The 24,133-nt window shown below is 35.9% G+C and overlaps 1 protein-coding gene across 21 annotated transcripts in view; it reads right to left on the reverse strand.

The window, feature by feature from the left end:
- SLC4A10 (solute carrier family 4 member 10) overlaps window positions 1-24,133 on the reverse strand; it is a 169,170-nt gene that overhangs the window by 38,662 nt on the left and 106,375 nt on the right. For 15 of the 21 annotated variants that reach the window (XR_013954003.1, XM_080601209.1, XM_080601196.1 and 12 more), the window contains 5 exons: window positions 18,979-19,167; window positions 8,247-8,338; window positions 3,623-3,780; window positions 1,246-1,333; window positions 629-775 (listed from right to left, as the gene is read on the reverse strand). Coding sequence is in view for 20 of the 21 variants with exons in the window: in XM_080601209.1 (XP_080457335.1) it covers window positions 629-775; window positions 1,246-1,333; window positions 3,623-3,780; window positions 8,247-8,338; window positions 18,979-19,167 (674 nt within the window). In the remaining variant the exon portion in view is untranslated. The remainder of the gene's footprint in view (window positions 1-628; window positions 776-1,245; window positions 1,334-3,622; window positions 3,781-8,246; window positions 8,339-18,978; window positions 19,168-24,133) is intronic. The other 6 variants (XM_080601192.1, XM_080601191.1, XM_080601208.1 and 3 more) reach the window with 1 other exon arrangement.

Below are 24,133 nucleotides of genomic sequence, written 5' to 3' on the forward strand. Positions count from 1 at the left end.
ACTATATGTCTGAAATACACAGCAAAATTCAAAATGGATTACAACTGTCGTCAAAGAATAGGAGAATAGATAAATGATGGAAAAGCTTTGTGAACAGTCACTGTTCAGTAACAATCCATGCTGAGTAATTAAACACAGTCATGTCATACTATAAAAAAGCCATCAAGAAAAAAGGGATTCCTTTTTCATAACCTTTTCTGCTTGTTTGAATCATCTTCTGAGGAAAACTGCACCTGTAGAAGGACATACACTCACATGCAATGGAATATTTGGGATTTGTGTTTGTTTTTTTTTGTTTCAGAAAACTAGGATACTATAAGCTTAGAACAAAAGCAAACCATGGCTGTTTGTGATGATCAAAGACACTTATGACCACTTACTCCTCAATTTAAGACCTTTAGATCCATCTGTCTTGATTCAGGAGAAACCTAGTACTGAACTGCATAGATTGTCATCACTATACTACGTTTTCAAGACAACAGTTCTCTTTAAGCAAAGTAACCAACAGAAAGAATGCAAAATGCCTATATAGTGATTTTGCTAAATGCTAAATTAATGAGACTTAATACTACTCAGCAGAACTTCATTTCATCACAACCTTTAAAAGTACTTTTTACAATGTACAAACCTGAGAGGGAACATTTTTAGGTGGCTCTATTCGAATTGTTGGGTCCCATTCTCCAGGAGGAAGAACTGTAACTTGATCAAGAAACTCATCAATTCCGGACACCAAGTCATTGCGATCTTTCGCTTTGTACGCAACATCATGGAACACCTGTGAAAAACAAAGAACTGTACGTGGGAAGAAAAAGAGATAGGGAGAGGAATACCCATAAAATACTTCACAATGGCCCCTAGACTTCTGAAATTGAAATCTCAGCTCCGACTGACTAGAAAATCTGGTACATAGTTTCCATACCAGTTTCAGCTAAATTGGTGCTAAATATTCCAAGGAATTTAAAACTCAATTATACCACTGGACATTAACTGTGTAAAATGGAATCTTCTCAGTGAAGATACCCTTGCATGTTACTCTTGTCTCTCATTTTGTTACCTCCTTATGACAGCATAATCTGGGCGGTTATAGGCCGATGAAATGAACTTAAAATCTATTTGTGCATGATTTCAACCAGACAATTACATATTGCAGGTTCCCTATTACACCTCTTCAGTCACCACAAGGTTCCCTATTATACCTCTTCAGTCAGTACAAAATGACTAAAGCCAACTCATGAATAAAAATACCTCGTCCGTCATTAGTGTTGCAATTGATCTTCCAATCTCATGGTATTGTTGCCCTTTACCCAACGGTCCAAGAAGAATAAACAAAAATCTGCAAGTTAAATAAAAATACTGTATAAGGCAGATGAATGCAAGTAACTATATACATTACAGAAATACTTATTTAAAATTGGACTAGAAGAAACTCTGTCAAACACAGATACAAGTTTATGGGGCCCAATAACATGCATCCCAGGACCCTGAGGGAACTGGCTGACGTAGTTGCCAAAACATTCTATGTCATATTTCAAAAGTCATGGCAGTCAGGCAAAATCCCCGGCGACTGGATAAATAGGGGAGATTTAGATTAGATGTGAGGAGGAAATTCTTCACACGGAGGGTGGTGAGGCACTGGAACAAGCTGCCAAAAGAAGTTGTGGATTCCCCGTCCCTGGAGGTGCTCAAGGCCAGGCTGGATGGGGCTTTGGGCAACCTGATCTAGTGGGTGGCATCCCTGCCCGTGGCAGGGCAGTTGGAACTGGACGATCTTTGAGGTCCCTTTCAACCCAAGCCATTCTATGAAATATTATTTATAATCTCCTTCAAGATCCTCACACACATATTTAAACATGAAGCTCTAGTTAGAAAAAATGTGAAAATAACTTCCAGAAATATATCATAAGCTTCACAGTCAGACTTGATTGAGACTACCAAAACCTCCTTACATAACAAACCTTATCTTACATAATAAATATATGCAGTTATAATCTAAATACAGAAAACTTTAACATAAATTTAATGTTAGTTCTCTTAATTTAACAGAACCAATTACTTTATTGTTTCTGTTAAATTTTATTACTTTATTACATGGTAGTATTATTGCAATATCAGGGTAGTGAAATTACCTCTGAATAAAAATAATTTTAAAATCATTTTTTCCTCCCATTAAGAAGGCTCTAGATAGCCTCTACTCTGGGCTTGGTGTTCTCTAAAATGCACAGGATATGTTCAAACGAAATAATTTCCAGGTTTGCTGAAATGCAAAAAAAAAAAAAAAAATTGACTGTTTAACATTATTAAATTATTTTAAAACCAAACTTTTCACAGAAAATAGTTTTCTTAATTTTTCATTCTTTAATTTTCTTTAGGCCAAAAATCAAGACATCTGCCTTGTTTTAATTTGTTTGTTTTTTTGCCCCTTTTTTTTTTTTTTGGTGGGAGGTTGGGAGAGGTAATGGAGAAATGGAGAAAGGCTTTAGAAGTTTTTTCAAAGCTAAGTCTCTCAATGTCCCTTATACACATGCATGAATCAGAGAAGATGAAAAAAGTCATATCCAACGTAACTACAAATTAAAGCAAAATTTATACTATATTTATATTATACTATACACTTAAATATATACTAAATATACACTAAATATACTATACTTATTATACTATACTATACTTATTATTTTATACTAATTATTTTATACTATACTTATACTATCTGACTAGGAGCAAGGATTTGAGTCTCAGTATTTCATATTCTAGATGAATGCCATGAACAACTGGAATACAGTACTGTCGTCTGCTAGAATTCTACTTTTACAGAAACAAAAGAGGGAAGGAGAAAGAGACAGAATATATGCAGACAAAAAAATAAAAACCAAACAAAAACTGAAAGCCTGCTTAACAGTTAAGCCAGTGAGCTCAGACATGGGAGAATCAGACTGGAATTCTGAACCAAATCAGCCCCAGCAGGAAACAACGTATCTGCAGATCTACTTAAAAGCTTCATATTGGGCTCCGAAGTCTATTTTAGACATGACAATAATTCCTTATAAATTGTTCTCAAAGCCAAAGTACTTTATTAGACAAGGTTTCAACTAAGAAAAAGAAAATCTAATAAAAATTTATGGTCAAAAGTCACATTCACTTTCATGCAAGTATCTACAAAGTAAATTTTAGAGGAGCATAGTATTTACAGCATATTTTTCATCCATTTGCTATCCCTAGTTAATCAAATCACAAAGTTTTTTTTCCCTTTAATTATTTCCTGTATCATTTTTTTTCTTCTGGACATAATTCTGCAGTATCACACAAGTAGTTTCAGTTCCAGATGAAATAGTCTACGACATTGCTTTGCTGCTGCTTCAGCTTCCCAGTATTTCATCTGCAGTATTACCTGTTTGTATAGGATAAATTCTGTTTTGTAGCCTGACAAGCTATCTTTTCTACTTCTGCAAGGAATTATTTTCTTCGCACACTAACAGCATGTTTCTGAATATACATATGTATAATTTAAAGGGCAGGTGGCAAATTTCATAACCCAATACATGGTGAAACTCACTGAAGGTGACATCACCCTGTCTCCACAAGATACTTAGAAAAACAAAAAGACACATAAATCTAACTGTACCTAGTTGGAATTGGAACTTCAGCTAGTCCTGTAAGCAGCACTGCAGGAGATAACCTAACAAAAGCAACAACTGCACGGTCCAGGAACTCCAGTTCACCAACTAAGATGTTTGATGCTTCAGCTCCAGGAGGTATCTTTTTCATGAAGTGTAGGTCAACCTGGGAAAACAATATCAAATTATCAATGAGTTATTTCCAGGGATTTTTTTTTCCCCTGTTTTGGCCAATGATGGCATTATATTTTAAATTTACAATTATTTTCATTATTCAGTTTCTACTACTCTTGTCTGTCAAATAACGTTTCAAAAAATAAGAATGTTTCTCAAAAACTGATTTTTTAATATTTTACTAATTTTATCTTGTAAACATAGTTAAAGTACTCCAGAAATAATTATAAAGGCAACAAATCACAATATTGGTAAGAATCTAATATTAATTTCCTATTAATAATTTTAACAAAAATCGTAACAGAATCAGTAATTCATAATAGAATAATTAATAGCAGCAGAAGAAACTAAGACACCTCATTTTTCCATAATTAACAAGTGTGGAGATCATGAATTCTTATCTTATAGTTGTCATATTATAATATCAGTGAGAAAAAGAACAGGCTCTACCACCCCAAATTTTCCTTCTACTGCTCTAAGTGAGATCTATTTTTGTTTTCATATGGACTTTCATATGGGGAAGATACTTCCCTTCTACTGAAAACAAGAGAAAATAAGCTATGACCACAATTGTCTCAAGAGAGAAAACTAAAGGAACAAAGCAGAACAAAAATTTTGGAGTTTTAAGGCTATGGTGTTGACTTTTCATGGGGGGGAAGACAGGAAAAGAAAAGAAGCAGCTTCATCACAACATTGCTATGTAAGCTCTAGGTATTTGCCAAGGAATGTGTTTATTTGTATTTATTTTCTCAGTACCAACCTAAAGTTTATAACAAAGATCGACATGAAATAATGGAGTATATAATGTATGTTTGATTTCATTATACACCAGTATTGCCTACATTTCAAAATGCATGAATTTTGTCATTTGCTTTCCTTTTATTAATCTAAACACAACAACAGCAACCAAATCCAATATAAACTGTTAAAGTGGACCATTTTAATGTCTATCTTACAGCCATCTGTCAGTACTAGTTTGCATAGTTTTTTGGTAATATTTAGAAAATTGTTTTCTTGCAAATGGCTCTGGCACTAAATCAGAATTCAGATATAATACAGTTCCCTCTGTAAGAAATCTTATTTCTCTAAGATCACAAAGAGATGCTACCGTAAGCTAATCTAGACAAACAACACCTCACTAAGCTATGAGACAAACATCAAATCAACCTGAAAGGTTGGAGCCCAAGTACTTCATCAAAGTATTACTGAAATAAATTTTTCTGTTCTCCACTCAAATCACAAAATGACTCTTCAGGGTTAAATACAAAACCCAAACAGATTCACTCTGCATCTACTGGTGCCATTTTAGGTCATTTCTACTTGAGAGAAAGCAAGTAATCTTCCAGGCACAGGTACCAATGTGCACTCTGTACTGATTTTACTTTATGAATGGATTTAGCATTTAATAAAGTCTTGTGTACCACATGCTACAGTTGTCACCTTAAGGTCCCACCAACATACAGATCACAGGACCAAGACTCAAACCTGAAAGAAATACTCAACCCCATCTACCAGAAAGTATTCCTAGACACATTTCTAGTACTACTGATTGCTTGAGAGTACAAAATCTTTAAGGTACTGAACTGAGCCCCAGTCAAAAGTAAAGAGAAGCATCAAACCGGGTAAATAAATGCAAACCTGAGGTGTCACTTCTGCTATTTAACAAGCACAGAGGTAACCCTGAGTGAGTTTGGGGCAATTGTAAAAGTTACATTCTTTAAACACTCCTCCTAACCTATCCACCATTCATCTCTTATTGCAAGAAGTCTTTAGTTGGACAGGCCTCACGTAGATCTTAATCTTAACCCTAAATTGAGCCACATTCATGACTTGGCATTTAATAGCCCCAAAAGGCTGCTATTAAACATCAAAGTAAATGACCAATGTGGAGTCCATTCCCTTCCAGGCCACCTTGAGGAAGGAAGAAGGAGGGGGAGGGCTCCCACAGAACCAAACATAATTTGGCATGAATACAAACAGAAAATAACCAACATTACTTCTTAGGAAAGTCCTGACATGTATTCATCAAATTTACTTATAAGCAGAGCTATCCAGTGTTCAAAAACAAGTCAGCTATTTCCCATGGTATTTGAAAGACCAAACTCTATCTGTATTGGAACTGCAGTTTTGATTCATAAATACTGTTTCAACATGGAGCACAGAAATGTTGCCTTGAGAAGGGACATAGCTGCAGTCTGTTCACGCATTTCATATTTCAGGACAGTTGAAGATCATGTCAGCCTTTGTTGGAAGAAGCAGAGACCAGCAATTGTTAAACTGCCATCCCCATCCTGCTCACAGACACAGGATAAAGTAGTGCTGTGACAGACCATTTAGAACACCCTCATACTGTCCTGGGAATACAAAATCCTCATGGTGTTCCCAGAGGAAGAGGAGCAACACCTTTTCAAGTACAAACATCAGACGTCTCCCTCTTTATGCTACTGAAGTAACATTCAAGACAGCTTTTCCTGATGTCTCATGTAATTCAAAAATAGATACCAATACAATCAACACAGTATCAGTGCCGTATTCGTGTTGTTGATGGTTGAATCAACTCCAGAATTTGGAATATTAGAAGTAGCCCAAGGGAGACAGATTAGCAAAGAGAGAATACGTGAGGTAGTCAAAGGTGCTTTTTGGTAGAAGATAAATTAAATTAATATGTGGAACAAAATTAGAGCAAGAAATCACAATACTCAAAAGAAAATTAGTGTACTGCTCTACTTTCCTCTCAATCTGTGCATATAATTCCAATTATAACCATTGGGAGTTGCTGCAATAGCACATTTCAAGGGGAAATTGTACTTTACTTATGCATCTTCAAAAGGATACATGTATCTATTTAAAGGCAGTCAAAAAAAGGTATTTAGATTAGAATTCTTTAATGTTATTTCATTCCTGCAAACAAAAGCTTCTTTCATATTCCTGACATCCTTGTGGCTATCTAATACTGCTGAAGCTAGCCAAAAGATGACACATTGATCTCTTCACATGACACTTTAAATAGGAAGAGCTCTTTTGATCAGCTAAGCTGCAGCACTATACAACTAGTGGCTGAAGGATCAGATGATGCAGCCCCGTTCTTGTTTAATAAAAACCATGCATATAGATAATAGACCAGGATTTTGATCCTACAAGACTCAAAGCAATTGTGGAAATACGCAAGAGAAGCACTACTGAAAGTCATGTCATTCCCAATAGGTTCTTGTGAGCATCATCTCTGCACAGCTTAATGTTGAATGGCCAGCTTTATTTCTGTTTGATATCCTTTATAAAAATGTTATACCTTGATATTAGAACATTTGCCAAAACAATTAGTTTTTGTTAACACTTTTAAAATAAATACCAGCAAACCAAAATTATAATTGACTTTCTATATTCTCAAGTATTTTTAAAGAATTAGCCTGCATTTTTTTTAGCATGTCACAGTTTATAGATCTCTTTTCTACCTCTGAAGAAATATGGTCCACAATACATCCCCAGCCCTCCTCCTTTCTTCTCACCATCTTTGACAAGATCTGTTTCCCATCTTTATTTCAGCCATATACCATTCCTAGTCTGGCATGTTCAGTCAAGAATTCAACCGGTGCAAATAGCTACTGCTGCTAGGAAATATCTCTGGCACCAGATGGAGCAATCACATAACTCTACTTTTAGCTCAGCTGCACTAACATTAAGATTCAACAGACTCAAAGTGCTGCTCTTCAGAATTTTGGTTTAAATTACCTTTCTTCACTTACTCAACCTTTGTTGTATTAACGTGTCAGTTGAAGCCATCTATTCCTGTCAGGTCTGTCATCTGTATCTAATGTGACAGTTTGTTTTAGATACATACAGACTTCTTAAACAAATTAGGATTCTCCTTTACATTAAAGCTGAGAAGCTGTTTGCTTTTCTTTGCTATCTAACATTGAACTGTCATTGCAATCTCCACTACTGAACAGCTAACATCTTTTGTGAAGTGTACTGAAATATCTTGGCTTGCCAGAAGTATTAAGTTATAGGTTTACAGAAACACATTCTGTTTGAGACATCTGGAATCCACGATTGCAGGTTATAAAAAGAGTAGTTTGCATTCAGGCATTACTTCTACAAAAGTACAAATCTGAGAGGTAAATCCAAATTGTAAGAATTCTGAATTACCTTCCTTATTAAACAATTTTCTGTTCATTTCTAAAAACTCCCCCTACAGCTACATACCTATTGTATTGTTACGTAATAAATGTGTATCTATGTTTTTACACTGGTTCTTATTACCAGTAATTTATCAGGAAAATTAAGAATTCTTTTTTGTTAGATACAAACCCTGAGTTGCACTAGCTATGAAAATTTTTAATGCTCAAGTAAAATTTGCACTTCATAGCTTTTCCTAATTCACATGGATTCTTTTTTTTTTTAATTAAAAAAATCTGTTTGGTATTCAGGAATCTCTCTTTGCCGTCAGTGAACACTTACCTTGCTAAAGTCAACAGTGCTATTTTCTCTGCTCACATCATTTTTGTTTTCAATACAGGCTGGAGCAGACTGTGGGGAAACAATCTGACCTGCTAACAAAAAATACCATTACAGAATACTAACACTCACTTCTATAAATAAAGCAATATTCAATGAAATATTTGGTAGAATTAAAGAACTATATACATTCCATATCATATGTATATATTGAAACATCCAAACATGGCATTTTAATTAAATACTTAGTTAGAGTAACAGATTCTCAAAAATGAACATTTATCACATGCAGCTACAAATTGGAGAACGTAACTTAGAAAATACTCTTGAATATTGGAAGACATATTCTTGAATATTGGAAGATGAACTTTATGTGCCAATTAAAGCTTATGATTTTTAAGTTATTACATTTGAAGAAAGTCCTGCATTTATATAATTTTTGTAAGTAACTTGAGGAACTGCCAAGTTTGGGGCAGTATCTGTCTGCAAGACTACTCCTCACTGAATAAAACAGGACTACTAATATCCATAAATTTACTCATGTGTGTAAGAATGTTCTGATTATAAAACATACTACAAAACCTAGCATAAGAGTGGGCTGCTATAAAAATAGTTATATTGGATATTAAGATGATTTCATCTCAGTATTGAACAATGTGATATAGACATGTATAAAACAAATGTTTCAGCAAACACATTTTCAGAAAATTCCTGTGACGATTTAGTATAGTATTTTTTAGAAGTTTTAAAAACATCTCAAGATGAGAAGAGTTTAAACACGCCTCAGTCTCACGTAGCAAACAGTAAGCCTTGTGACCAGCTAAATTTTGCCAACCAAAGCTCAAAAAGAAAAAAAAGGATTAAGTAACAAATATAGGTCGCATAAAGCACATTTTTACTTAATGCTCCTGTGCATCGCCAGAGGACACCACACACACACACTGTGGGCGTGGGGCTAGCAGTAGGGCATCATGCAAACCCCATGGGTTAACTGGACATTCCCTGCTTGCCTTTACTCTGTCACTCTCCCTGGCATGGCAGGAGCTGCTCACAGCTCTGAACACCACAACAAAGTACAGAAAAAAGTGCTAAGTGTATGAGCCAACTATCTCTTACTGCCCTAACACATACCCAGGAATAACTGCAGAGTCCAGCTGGCCCAGAATCAGCATCTTGTGCCCAGCATATATTTGTTTCCATAGCAAATAAAGTCTCTCATATGACTAAGAAATGATGATGTGAAAACACTGGTTCTGGTGAAAATCAACCTAAACTTGCATAGTAACAAAGACCATATGCTCAAGACATATGAAGATAAAGACAGTCCTAAGCTAGGCACACTGTTTGGACAATTCAAAAAGTCATGGTGTGTCCGCCCTCACATCTTGTTACATCCATTTGCAATCTAAGCATATCCTCAGCCAGTTGGGAAATGAAGCACTTTGCAGAAACCAGACCTAACAGAACAGGAGACACGCAAAAGTATCTCAACCATGGCCACAAAACTGTAATGTCCAGCTTCTGTCACAGCTGACCAGTGCAGTATCCTTGTCTAACTCTGGTCACGAATTGAGCTTGAGCTCAATTAAGCTGAGAAACTTGCTCAAGGAAAAGGTTGATTTTCATGACAATCAACATTCCGTTTTCCATTAGGCAAATCTCCCACGCCACAAAACAGTTTTTTGACTTGTGCTGCATCCTGGTAGCTTAGCCAGAGAGATTTCACTTTGATTAAGTACAGGCACAGAATGTTTCAAAAGGTATTAGTAAAAAATCTTATTAAATGTATCAATCTTTAAAATGTAAATACTTTTATTTTCTCTCTGATTCAGGACAAAGCTCAAAACAAGAATAGAAATTCGGGCTTTTGTTCTGCACCACAGTGAAACTAACAGGAAGCGACAGAAAAACAGACACATTTCATATGGCAAAAATTATGGATTAACTTCAGAAGGCAATATATTAATGAAACTTAAAAGAATTTACATAAAAATAAGACTATGAATTCCTAAGTTTAACATGGGACACCCTTCGCCAATTGGAAGCCAGCAGTTCTTAAATATGCAAGATAAAAGGCCATGCAACATTTCTGTTTTAATTAGAACTTACAGAAGTACCACTGAGTTCTATCATTGCTCCACCATCATCACTCGGTATCCCCATGCTCTATATTTCACACCATAATTTTTTTCTGTATTGTTTATTTGGCAGTCTTACAACTTTTTACAGGAACTATCCTGTAGTATTATAACTTTCAAAATAGCATATATCTATTATTTTGATGACAATGTACATAATACATATATATACATAAATGTATATTATAATGTAACAAAAAAACCCTCACAGTGATTCTAATATAGGAGCCATAAAATGCACAGAGAACATTTCTACCTTAACTTACTCCCAGGAAGCCTTAGACTTGCTTAACTTACTTTCTTCCTTTTAGAAACTCCTCTATAATCCAGGAATTCTATGAATGGAAATACTTGTAATAATTAGTCATACAAATATACACATTATGTTATAAAGATGTTATCCACAGGAAAGCAAGAGAGGTAGTAGTTCATTGTCTTTCTGTTGCTAATTATGGATTTACATTCGAACTTTTTTCTGGACCCACAGTTTCAAGAAAATGAGAGCATGGATATCTGCCAGGGAGAAAAAGATTCTGACCAACAAAAGAGATGGACCACCTATTATACTACTGAATTTTTAACACCATAATTTGAGGTGTCAAAAGCATCCTAAGCAACTACTATAATGGTCCAAAGGTTAACTTTTAAACATTTTGTCCACTTTTCCTTTAGGTAGTAAAAATATAGATGGTGGGAAATAAAAGCCACAACGAGTAAGTATGTGAAGTTTAAAGAATAGCATATGTTCTTTTTCTGTGCCAACAGAAGACCTCAGACTCTGATTTTCCCATATGCTGAAGTAATCTGAAAGAACACAAGTTTTACCTTGAGGCAGTAAGAGACATTTAAATAGCTCTGTAACTTAAAGACAGCTTTCTGGATCTTGGAAAAACAATTTGTTGGTTTTTTTTACTGGATTGAATAACAATCAAAAGATACAAAGTAGAGAAGATAGGTAATTTCTCTTCTTACATTTCTCCTATAGATCATAGGAAATTTTTTTAAGTTTATCAAACACACTGCAGGAATGCGTGTTCATAGTGAAACAATACAGTCTGCAAAATGACAATCAGCAACTTGGTCTTTGTGCAGCCCTTCAACAGAAAAGGAAAGACAGAAAGCAACTGCTTTTCTGGAGATATTTTAACTCCTACACACATTTAGTTTATTAAATGGCCATATATTTTGCACTTCAAACAGGTAGATGCTGTGCCATGGTGGCCCTCTCCCTTGTAGAAAGACTATAAGACTACTCGTTTTCACATTTGGTAGCTTCCTGTATTCCAGAGCTACAAAGATGGCTTGAACTTAATTTTGTGTAAAATTTCATGTTAGAGGAGACTTTTTGAGGTGAATACTCTCAAGCACATGAGAAATTCTCTCTGGGGTAGGACCAGAAGTATACTGATGGAAACCATGTGCATCACCATGCTACACTGGTTTTCCATTTATTATTCAGCTTTCAAATGCACGTTGGCAAGTATGTATGTGCTTTATCCTCAAGTGTACTTTAATTTCAGCAGCTGATTGTTTTTTCTGAATGAAGGACATGGTTATTGGCATCATGGTAGTCCCATGAAACACCAATCAATTAAAGAGCTGTGTGAATGAAAAGGGGAACTGCCACGCTACACCTGGACCAAAAAGAGCAAGCAATATGCATTTCCTCTCTGATTTCCACCAAAATCTCAGCAGTCACCACTGCATCAAATTGTTTCTTAAATACAGCTACGCTAAATCCAAGTCTTATAGAAGTCCTTATAAAATCTACAGCTTAAAAGCCTTTATTTATCCTGCAGTCAATCTAGATAAAGCATCTGAAAAGCTGCCTTCTTTGAGATGTCATCAGAGAGCCATCCAGATTTTTTTAAGTACCAATCAAATATACAGTGTGGTATCATTGAAATACCCAGCCTACATACAAAGGAACTTAATACCTAACAGATAAAACCATGCTAAAATGGATGTTAAGGCTTATCTATGTACAAAAAGCTAGTATCAACACAGTTTATAAAAGTTTTAAAAATTATCTTCTAAATTGTTATACATAAAAAGCGATATTTTTTTCAGATAATGTGAAATTGACAGAGCTTCGAATAGAGAAAAAATTCACACAAAACAATTGTCATGCAAAGCCAAGCCACATAAAATCCATCAGGTCCATATTTGTTACACTAATTGAAGTTTGCATTTGCAGATACAGAACTGAACATTTTGAGACTATTAGTCTTGTCAAGTAAAAAAAATAAACAATACCAGTAAATTAATCTCACATACAACATACTTTTAGTCCCTAACATTGAAGGCTTCAGACATTTAGCTATGAATGTTGTATTTACTAATCAATATCCAAGAGGTCTCTAGAATGCCAATGACAAAAACCAAGAACAGCGTTATTCAGACAAAATCAAAGTTAACACAAACTGGATGCAACTGAGACATCAAAGGAATTTTAACCAGAAAAAAGTAGTTTACATTTTCTAAAGCATATGTATTTTTTCTCACTGAGAAAAAAAAAGTCTGATTTGCAAGCCAATTATCCTAGCCTTCAGGCTTTTCACTGTAATTTGTAACCAACTTGCCAAATCTAAATGGACTCACTGTCCACCTAGGCCAAAAAGCAAAGAATGAAAAGCACTAAGTTCTCCTAAGTACATATTAAAATTCTGATATAACAGAGCAGTGACACCATCTTTGCACACTGAATTGTATACATATTTTTAGGTATCTTGATAGATAATATTTTAAATCAGTGGAGAGCCATCTCACTCCCATTGTACCTGTATAACTGCAAGCAGAATTTGGTGTTTGCTAATGATACATAATAAAAGAGGATATGGAAGAAGCCACTTAACCCATTTTTCTAATGGTAGGCCTCAACCTCTAATATAATTCACACAAAGTCATGCAGTTTTAACTAAATTGCTATGATTTGCAATTTTACAAATTGATGCAAGAAAATGGATTTACAAAGAAATAGCATCAAAAATTACTTTTTCCCAAAAGAACAACATTATTCCACACAAGCTTCTGATAAATGTGCCACAGCTGCTGACAAAGGCCTTAAGTATATTTTAATCACTATAGCAAGAAGTTGCATGCTGTCAAGAAACTGAGATGAAGACATGGGTGTACATTTGAAATGATCTGAAGCCCAAGCAAGAATAGGTATTTATACTACCTCCAAACCTTCAGGGAGTTTACAGAACCCAAAGGATAGGAGATGAGGAAGATACAGAGATGAGATGAGCCTGTTAGAGACAGACACAACAAAGACAGAGCAAAATAAAGAAATACAAAGATGAATGATACAGTTTTATACATACAGATTATACATTTTAACATGGGTACGAGGAAATGTGGAGAAAGAATAATTATCAAATGAAAATGTTTTTAAATACAAGTTATATTTTAGTAATACAGTAACCTGTGGAAAATATATTTTGATTAAAATGCATACATTTGAAAAGAATATAAAGAAATACAGTATTAGTTAGCTTAAACTAGAACCGTCATTGGGCTTGGCTTCACTGCAAGGAAAGCAGGAGCAATTCACCTGATCCAAAATCACGACCGGCAGAGAACTTGGGAATACATATGGCATTCACTGCGACCTATTCCCAGAGCAAAGGAACCCGGTCACATACCTAGGAATGCCTCCCTCCCTTTTCATGGGGCTCCAAGTACTGTCCATCTGTCTCCATAGGGTAGTATTGACATCATCTGAACTTCACATGCTGTAAAATGGCACTGAGTTATGGCATAAGCGCTTGGACTGATGATTAGGAGAGATTAGGAAACTGAGGAAAGTAACAAACGCCATCAGAGAACTGGTAATTTAGATTTAATTGGGATACCAAAACATGCTGTCTTAAATTAGATGCCCAAGCATAATCTTAAACAACTCTGCAAGTGCTCATATTTCCATTAAACAATGAAGAAGTCCAAACTGGCCAATCATACTAACTGAAGTAACTAGAAAAATGCTTGAAAGAGAACCTGTCAAAATAAAGTGCTCCAGCAGCTCATTCCATTAAATATGAAGATCCCTAATTTAATATGCCATTGATTTCTTCAAGTTCTTTGGCATTTGAATAAACATCCCCTTAGAATTCCAGAATTTGTCAAAATCAAATATGATGCATGGTATAATGCAATTTTTATGTTAATAAAGTGTGTGTTCATATGCCAAGGGAGAAGCAGTTATAAATGGCATACAGAAATGGAACAGAAAACACGCACAAGATCATGTTATTATGGATAAAGAACACTTCAACGGTGTGCATGGAAGTACAATTTGAAAGTCATTAATCCTGACATGCACCACTCCCCTAGTTCCTTCCTCTTCAAATTTAATCGGTAAAAGGTCTGCTAGATTCCATTACATATATACACCCACACGTATGCACTCTGAAGCCTATAGTAAAAGTGAAATAGCTAGTCAAAAAAAAAAATTTATATCATGAAAACTTCTTTTCCTAACTTCATTATCATTAAATCCACTACTTTCCTGTGCTTTATACACTTAAATTCTGAATTGAAGAATGCTTTATAGAAGTGGAAAGGCTTACAAAACTATTTTAGCATTCCTGTAACGAAAGAAAGGTGTGTATTCGCAATTGTCTTTTGACTTTTTAGACCATGTCGTGGGAATTTAGACACAGTTCTCAGATATCAGAGTGAAAAACCTATTAATCTCAATAAAAGAAGTTAAATCACTCTCCAAACTTTCTAAAGTTGATTTACTAATGGCAAAGATTCCTATTTTTTACCTGCCTTTTAGAGCATTTATGCTAAAATTATTGCTACCCTCATAGCTAATAGTTTTGGGTATTTGGTGTCAAATTGGATTAAAAAAATAAATCATTTTTGCTGCTCTTATGCCAAATTTGACTGTCGCTTTTTATTGGAACATCAAAAGCAGGCTTTTAATTCTCACAGTTTTGATGCTTAATGAAAAGTGAAAGTTAAACACAGCATGGCAGCATTAAAAATGCATGGTAAATCCATAGCACCCTGACATCTTAGCCCTTCAGAGGATGTGAAGAAAAGCCATTGTAAACAAAAGATAATACTACTAAATACAAAGCAAATTAATTAGATGGTCTGACAGACTCTTAAACAAAGAAAAAATGGAGGGAGAACATATGTACAACTATCATCCAACAAAGATATCACAGGGGCCTGTCAGCAGCACAGCCATATATGGAATTCAAGTTTACGTCTTCATTTTCAGACTTTATTCTTAAATATCTGGAATTGGAGACACCAGTAAACTAGCATAGTCAAGAACTTGGACAAAGAAGGGGTTTTACATCCTCGACTGTATGTACCTCATAGCCTAGATGGCAGGGACTTACTCCTCTGAACGACCTATTTCATGAACTACAGATCCCTCTTTGTTTTGACCACTGATTTTTATCAGTTATACTGCCTTCACTAAAACCAAATTTAACCAGACTAAGAATTTTCTTATAGCCAGAAAAAGTCTCTAACTTCCCCTGCATCATTCACCTTCTTAAAGGTGCATGTATCTCTGGACTGTAAGCTCATCAGTAGTATTTAAGATTACCTGTTTTTCTCCCTACAGTTTTCTATGAATTAAGCTTCCCATCCAAAAAATAAAAAGTAAAAATAAAATATTTTACTATTTTAATATATTTTTAGTACTAAAAAGAGAGAACACTACTGCTACTGTTGACAATATATGGAATATTTTTTGTTCATATATACTATACCATGTTTGTGCACAAATGGGTAACTAGCAAGCTAAAATAACGCTTCAATTGTACTTTACCAGTTAGTCTTCAAGAAACAAGGAAGTGTCTCACAACACACTCCTGACAATAATATCAGGTTTTAACTCTTAATTTTGCTTTCTTTTACACACACTTTCACGTAATTCAAAGCTGTATATTAACAACACATTTTTGTGTTATTAAGAGAAGCTTGTACACATGCTCTATGACAATCAAAAAAAGAAATATATAGCTGCAGTGAGCATAACACTGTAGCGGAACTCTAGCATCATGGATCATGGGGCAATGGCAGGAAAAAATGATCAGAAAACTCTCTCCTGCCCCTGGCCAAGTTTCTAAGGACAGCAGAGTTCCTGAGAATTGAACACCTCAGCATAAATTCCTGCATAATTTACATGCCATGTGTGCTAGCCAGGGTAAAGAAGTAACTAGGACTATGCTAGAAGAGGCAGCAGTCCCCACTCCTTTAATCCTGGAGTGCTCAGGTAACAATTGCCTCTTAAGCCCATGGGATGCTTATTGGCTGGTGTCTTGAAGTGAAAAAAAGAAAAATACGTTTCTTTTGAAAACCAAAAATTTAGATGGAATTTTCCTCTTCTAAAGCTAATACTAATTTTAGTAGACTTCAGGTAATAAAATAAAGTTCAAACCTTTTAATGTAAAAGGGTAATGGATGGTAAGAGAGAAACATAAAATAAACCAACCCTTCTTTGCTTTATCATAGGGCCATCATCTATTTTGAAGAGGTCAGTACAGGAGACTGCCAAATGTGCATTAACACTTATGGAATGCAAGTAGAAGAGCAGTGCTTCAAACTGATTAGAAGATATCTGTGTCCAAAAAGACTGTTTTTGGAAAGCTTCACTGTAATTTAGCTAAGAAGCTGATTTACTTTTCCATAAACGTTCCTATAATCGTTTAGATTTTTACTGTTTACAGTGCATTTAACTTAATTTAAATAATATAATGGCAGTGATTGGGTGATTTTTTAAACAAGGGGTTAGAGTGCTCTGAGGCACCTCTACAAAAGCATAGGAACTTGAAATCAGTAGTTTTTCTTCTTGCAAAATAAGCACAAACAGGTGGAAACCTTTAAGAATGTGTGCCCCCCACTTAAACAATCACTTAACCACTGGGTATATGAAACTAGTGTTTTCAATATGCTGTCCTGATTGGAATCTATTTCTTTTAGAATTAAACAGAGATATGAAGGTTCCCACAAGAAACCGAGGCAAAAGTGAGATGTTTCTGGAGGGAATTGCTGCATCAGTTCTACTAACATACAGAGAAAGTTACTGAAATTGAGCTTATAATATTTTCATGGCTTGTCCTGAGGGGTCTTTTTAAGGAGACCTACTTGTTATATATGACCTATTGTAAAAAGCTTATGGAGTGCAAGCATCTGTCTTTCCTCCTATAGAAACTGAGGAATACGAACATCATAGCATTAGCTTTCTTAAAAGTTACTCTAGAATATTTGTTTAAGGCCATCAGCAAAATTTGCATAAAATCAACAGAAAAGTTGCCGTAAAAAGGATGGACAATCATCCAACTTAGCTTTACTATTATTGTGTATCCATACACATAATCACTCACATCTTAACGTACATTAGTTTTTCCTTACTCTTAAAATGTTATTGTGGCATGATAAATATGTTTCTATTTTATATCATCTTCATATGCGATTGTATGTTGCCTTTTAGGTCTGACAGTCACTCCTAAGCAGCTAGATTTAGAAGTACCTATTAAAACTTTACATAGCAATGGCTGAAAGAAATGATCCTTCCTTGAAAACAAAGATAATCTTTGTGTCAATAGCCTTGTTTTTCCAGATCAAACCTCACTATGACTCTCTCACTCTCCCTTCCTGTCCTATGCCTCACAGAATGTAGGTACCTCTTGCAGCACCTGTATCTGTGGCTGTTTCCTCACTCTCCACTTCTCCAGGTGACAGGTGAGCTCAATACAGCCCTGAACAGAGACACAGCAGAACGGATTGAGATTTCTCTAAAGCTAAGGCATTTCTGGAATAAGAATCACTCAGCCCAGTGGTGCTCAGACAAAAATGTTGTGGGTATTGTGATAATACTATGTATGGAGGCTCAGTAATTCTGCAGTGCGTAACTCTAGTGAATTAACTGTACATATAAGCAAAATTTTGCTGTGAGTTTCATTACACATGCTTGTGTTCATGTAAATAAGAAAGAGGAATAAGAACAGATCTTTCACTATGATTACCAATAATAACAGTATCGCGTATAAGGGCTTCTATAAAAGCAAGAAAGAAAAAAGTTAAGCCAATATTTTACTGTAGAACAACTCTGCAGACTTGCTCTTGCATTTTCATAAACATCATTTTCCAAAAAGTGATTTTCTCAAAGAATAATAAACAGTTCTTGTGTTTTGTCTCCAACGGTGTTGCCTTGAAAATGTTTTTCTCATTTTAACCCTGCAAACTCAACTGCAAAATCTCAAACACTTTGCCTAAAATGCCATGCATGTAGTTGAGGGGTACTGCACTGGGGACAATGTATTATGCCAGTTGTACAGGACAGAATGCCACATTAACACAGCTATCCTGCTTCCAACACCTGAACTAGTTCACATGGACATATCTGCACAGCACTGGGTTGTTCCAGATTCCTGAATTTCAAATTTAAGCAAGCGTGTTACTGAATGCATGAGGAACCACTCTCTCACGTAAAAGGTTCTGTTTTTACACAAGAACTTTTCAGAGCATAATCACTTTGAGTTCAAGCTGTGGGTACAAAGCACACACAACACTGAGCAGACAAATATTATCGAAAGCTGAAAATGCAAAATAAAGCAACGCATTACCATTTTTATCCATGGAATGTGGCTCAGACTGCTTCTTTCCAATATCAGCAAAGGATCTCACAATTGGGATCCTGTTGCTCAGTTTCTTCTGGTTCTGATGGTGATGCTGTTTCAATAACGCCTCATGCACTCTGTGACGAACATCCTCACTGAGCTGCCCAGAGCCCACCTGCTGATCCAGAATCATATCTGAAAAATAAATACATAAACATAGTAAGAGAGGGGAAAGGAAAAACTTTGCTTAAAGATGTTGCAATAACAATAATTAGCGCCCTATAGGATTACCGATGAAAGGTATCTGTTTGTTTAATGTGACAAGTATTAAAGCATGGTAAGTTTTATCTAGAAGTGTTTCACTCCCATAAATAAATGTATAGATAAATAAATAATGGTATTGATGTAACAAAGTCAATTACTCAAAAGGTATGTCGTTCCCATGTTAAGGTCACCTATATAACTCTGAAGACATTCCCTAAGCATTCCCATACACAACGTATTTAAACCCAAGATTATGATGTATATAAGGTGCCTCCCCACCACCCCCCACAACCAATACCTTATGTGCTACAAAGGACCAGCTTACTGTGAGGAGAAAACTTTTTGATTCCTTTTATGGTTACCACAGAAGATCACAGTCTAGTTCTGTTTCTTACAATTACGGTTACAGAACTTTCAATGCAATTAAAAAATATATATATGCAGTCGAGTTTCCCGCATTTGGGGAAATCGCAGGGGTAAGCACAGCCGGAGTGCAGGGGATGAGCCTTGCCCTGGGAAAACCACCTGCCTGATCATAGTGTCTCCCCTGAGGTAAGATGATATGGGAAACTTTGAAGCATTACTGGGAAATAACCAACAGGATCTCTTTCTACTGCCTGATGCCTATGTTCATGCAAGAGAATCGTTACATGGATGTGTGAGTCAAGCTGATCCTGCTGCTAAAATAATCAGTCATTTTTCCAGTCTGCTGACAGAAAATATTAACATATTCACATTCAAAACTCCTAATAAGTATGCATTACACATTTTGAATAGGAAAGAATTGTTGAGAATTTTGTAGGGCTTTTTTATCATTATTTTGGGAAATTCTATTAGCAATTAGTAATAATGCTTAACAGAAGGAAAGGAAAAAAAAAATCTGTATCAAAGCAAGTAAAACAGCATTTAAGTACACAATGTCCTTACACATTCATTAGAATAAACTGTGCTGCACAAGAACAGTGATAAAATAAAGCTGAGTCAAAAACTTCTTGTACTGAAAATTCAGACAGCTCATGATTCTGTGCTGGAGTCAGATTCATATCTACCAGTAAACTCAGTGGCAAAGCAAGCAGAACAGAAAAAATAAAACGCAGATGCACCATCACTACAGAAATAATGTCAGGTCTCTGATAATTGCCAAGAGCACAATTGAGAATATAAAGCATTAAATAATTATACTAGTTAAATGCAGAGTTTAATTGCTAAGACAACTACCCACTGTATATAAATTAAAAAAAAAAAAACCACAACCATTTTTCTGAAGTTCTCAGAATCCCCATAACAATCCAATGTGTCATACATCGCCACTTTAAGAACTGAACTATAACTGCATATTTCGCTTAAAGTGAAGGGGCTACCAACAGCTCTTTATGGCAACACACGCAAAAAGACATGACTAGGTCCGTAGCCAAACACAGCTGTCAACAGATGCAAACATGAGAGATGTATCCACATCTCACCATGTAGAGCAGTGCAGAGCTTTCCAACATTGCCTCTGACCCTCTCCCCAGTGTTAGCAACTGTGTTCACCAAACAGCTCATGCCCAGGAGTAACACTGCCTGGTGCTGTGCCTACACTAATACAGCTGATCTTTGGAGTGCTTCACCTGTCTCTAAAGGCAACTTTTATCTCCAGGGTTAACTCAAATGCCACCAGGTCAGGTCACTCTGCACCCCCAGACAAGACAAACGCATTTTTACCATTACTCTAGACTGCCACGGAAAAGAGAGAGAACTACGGTAACAAGAGAGTGACAGGCAAAACAGAAGGTAACACAAGTTCAAGAGAATACCTTCAGTAATTTTTTTGCAGAAGGAGGCAAGAATAAGGACAGATTTGTAACACAAGGGGAAAAAAAAAAAAAGCACCAGCTCCAAGAAAAGTATCCATTTTCCTACTCAACTTTACTACTTTTTGAGAAACAGCCTCTGCCCTGAAGATAAGACTATCTTCCCTTTTAGACAGGCATAGTACACGAACTGGCACATCACAGTTCCCAAAACAGGCCAGTAATTTCTGTAACATGAGAGCTAGCTGATCTTCACAGGAAAAAAAGTAAGTAATAATCATATAACTTAAGGCATAAATACTAAAGCACAATTGAGAAGATCCTTTTTAATTCTGCTGACCATAATACAAATTGTAAAAAGATGAATAAAGAAGCATTACCTTCTTTGAGTTGCTCTAAGACAGAAATCAAAAGGAAGAGCTGAAAAAAAAGGACTTCTCTAGAACAGTCAAATTTAGGGTTGTGGTCATCACCTTTCTTACAGATCAGTGGAACTCCACTTGTATGGTGTCATTCCTGGAATTACAGTATTTTCCATATTAAATACTAATATATATTAATTTCTGAGGATGATGTCACTATTTAAGATGTGCCACTTGAGGAGAGAAAATGCCAGGAAAAAGAAAATCGTATCGCTCTCCTCTTACTAGCTTGGATGCTCTGCCAGACTCACTAAGAGTCACACAAACCATGGAGGGAGGTAGTGTTGTATGCCAGTATGGTGACTAACAACTTGTATTTCCTTCCAAACTGAGAAGAAAGTGGCTTACCTCAAGTTTTCTTTTTTTTTCACAACTTCCCCTTTACAGTAGCATGTCTGACACATGCAAAAATGGGAGATGAATTCAGAATTGGGAACAGTGAAGGCTACTTTTTTTTACCTTGATACTCCCAAGTTGTCATTCCTTTAAATACAAATCTATTTACAATAGCAGCTATAGTTTTAGTGTAAATTACTGCCAGAATCCTGTATTTTAACCATTTTCTCTAAACCTGAACAGGTTTGAATAGTAATAAGAAGACTGACTCCATTAGCACCTACCATTATAGGATTCCACTTCAGTTTCTTCACAAGTTTTTCAATATATCTTTTAAAAACCCTAGCCTCTGCAACGTCAACGATAACTCTCTTGATTACAAAGCTAAGCTTGAAAACACGGGCCACACAGTTTAAGATCTGAGAGTAAATGTTTAAAAAGAATGTTTTTAACATTTCATTTTCAAAATAGACACTAATTCCTCCATGCTGTGTCAGGAGGATCCAATGTGATCCCACCAGCTGAAGCTGCACCTGCTTTCCAAAGTTGTGGTTTCGCACTTTTGTATCTAGAGCACGTGACCATTTCTCATATAACAAAAAAGAGAATAGACCTGTAACTTTGCAGCAATGTATCTCAGCTATATACCTATGTAACAGCAGAGACTCTCCAGGGTTTCTGTGCTGAGCAACAAGGTATGGGCATTTTTTTCTTTTAATTTTAAAAGAACATTCACGAGAAAAAATCTTGGTGAGCCCTTCTATCCAGGGATACAGATCACCATTATGTTTTTCAAGGCTGTTTCACAACCATAAGCAGCTTTCAACGTGACAATGTGTGGAATATCCAGCAATATAGCTTTACCCAATCTAATTGCTCCTATCATAACATTTCTTCTGACATTAGGAACACTAAAACAGAATGTTTCTTCAGTAAGGAATCTGGACTTATAAGGAACCATGATATATATTTTTTAAGCTTTTAAAGACAGGTACTCTTCCTGCTCTAGTCACATAAAAAGATTCAAAGGAACTTGAGGTTTCATGTAATTTCAAAAATGCTTTCTCCATTCAGACTCCGTTACAATACATCATTTACACAAAACATACCCATCTGTAAATTGATTTTGAAAGCAAATGTGAGTACTTAATGTGAGCACTTAAACAAGCTATTGTACTAACTCAAATGTAACTCCTCATCATCTGTGAACAATTTACCCAGACTGCAAATTAAAGCATCAGGGGTGCAGACACTTCAAATTAGGTCAAATACAGCGTGGCTCACATCTATAACCCCAGCAGAGCAAACCATATCTACCCCACCCCTAGGGTCAGCTAGGATGTAAAAGCAGATTAGCTTCTTTCACTCACTGTGGAGATGACTAGTACATACCACAGCTTCATTGTGGGTGCTGTACAGAGACACACAGCCAGATTCCTGTGGAACCATCCCAGGTCCAAACAAATAAGAGAAGTTAAGAGAACGCTCAAGTGACAGCTCTCTCCCTGCTGCTCAAGGTTCACAGCACACCCATCATGTCACGCATATAGTTCAGGGAACTCCGAGGTGAAACACAGAATAAATTTATATAAGGAGTACTGCATTTGTAACAAAATACCTCTGAGGTCAAACAAGTAACATCTAACCGACAGACAAGCTAAACTGGGCCTGTCTTCTGCAGTGGTGAGTAAACAAGTAAGATCTGGAGCTCTTACTTTTGAGCTGTACAGCAGACAAAATACAAGTTCGGAATTCATGGGCCTGATATATCCTGATATTCTCCTGATATAGGTTGGCATTCACAGTTTACAGCAGGAGAAACTGAACTCAATATACGCCAGTGAGGTTACTGGTATTTACACCTCTCAATCTTCCAAATTTTGTAACTGCAATTGCAGGACAAAATGAGAGATTAATGATAAAAAAAATAGTACACATGGGCTTTTCTGTGCGTCATGACTGCAGTGACAGCTGACTACAAAACCTAATTTAAAAGCCAAGGTTTGTTTGTTTTGCAGTTGTTTTCTTTCCCTTAAAGACAGGGGAGAGGAAACACAAGCAACCACAAAGCAGTGTTTTATGCAGGACATGAAGCTGAAATGCTGTCTTTTATACTAACCTGCAACCTAATATATATGTTTACCTAGTGAGTTAGGCACTAGAAGCACTAGAAAACTAACAATTAGGATTCTTGATTCTGGTGTTTACAAGGGTGATTAGATGTGAGCTATCTAAGCCAGCGCATTTAGCCTGTTCAGCTAAGGAAGCAGCACGTTCCAGTGCACTGAGTGCCAGGTGCTATTTTCAACTCTACCTGAATTTACTTTGTTCAACTTCTCAACTGAA

Source organism: Anser brachyrhynchus (genome assembly GCF_964034855.1).
Source record: "Anser brachyrhynchus genome assembly, chromosome: 7".
Taxonomy (NCBI): Eukaryota; Metazoa; Chordata; class Aves; order Anseriformes; family Anatidae; genus Anser; species Anser brachyrhynchus.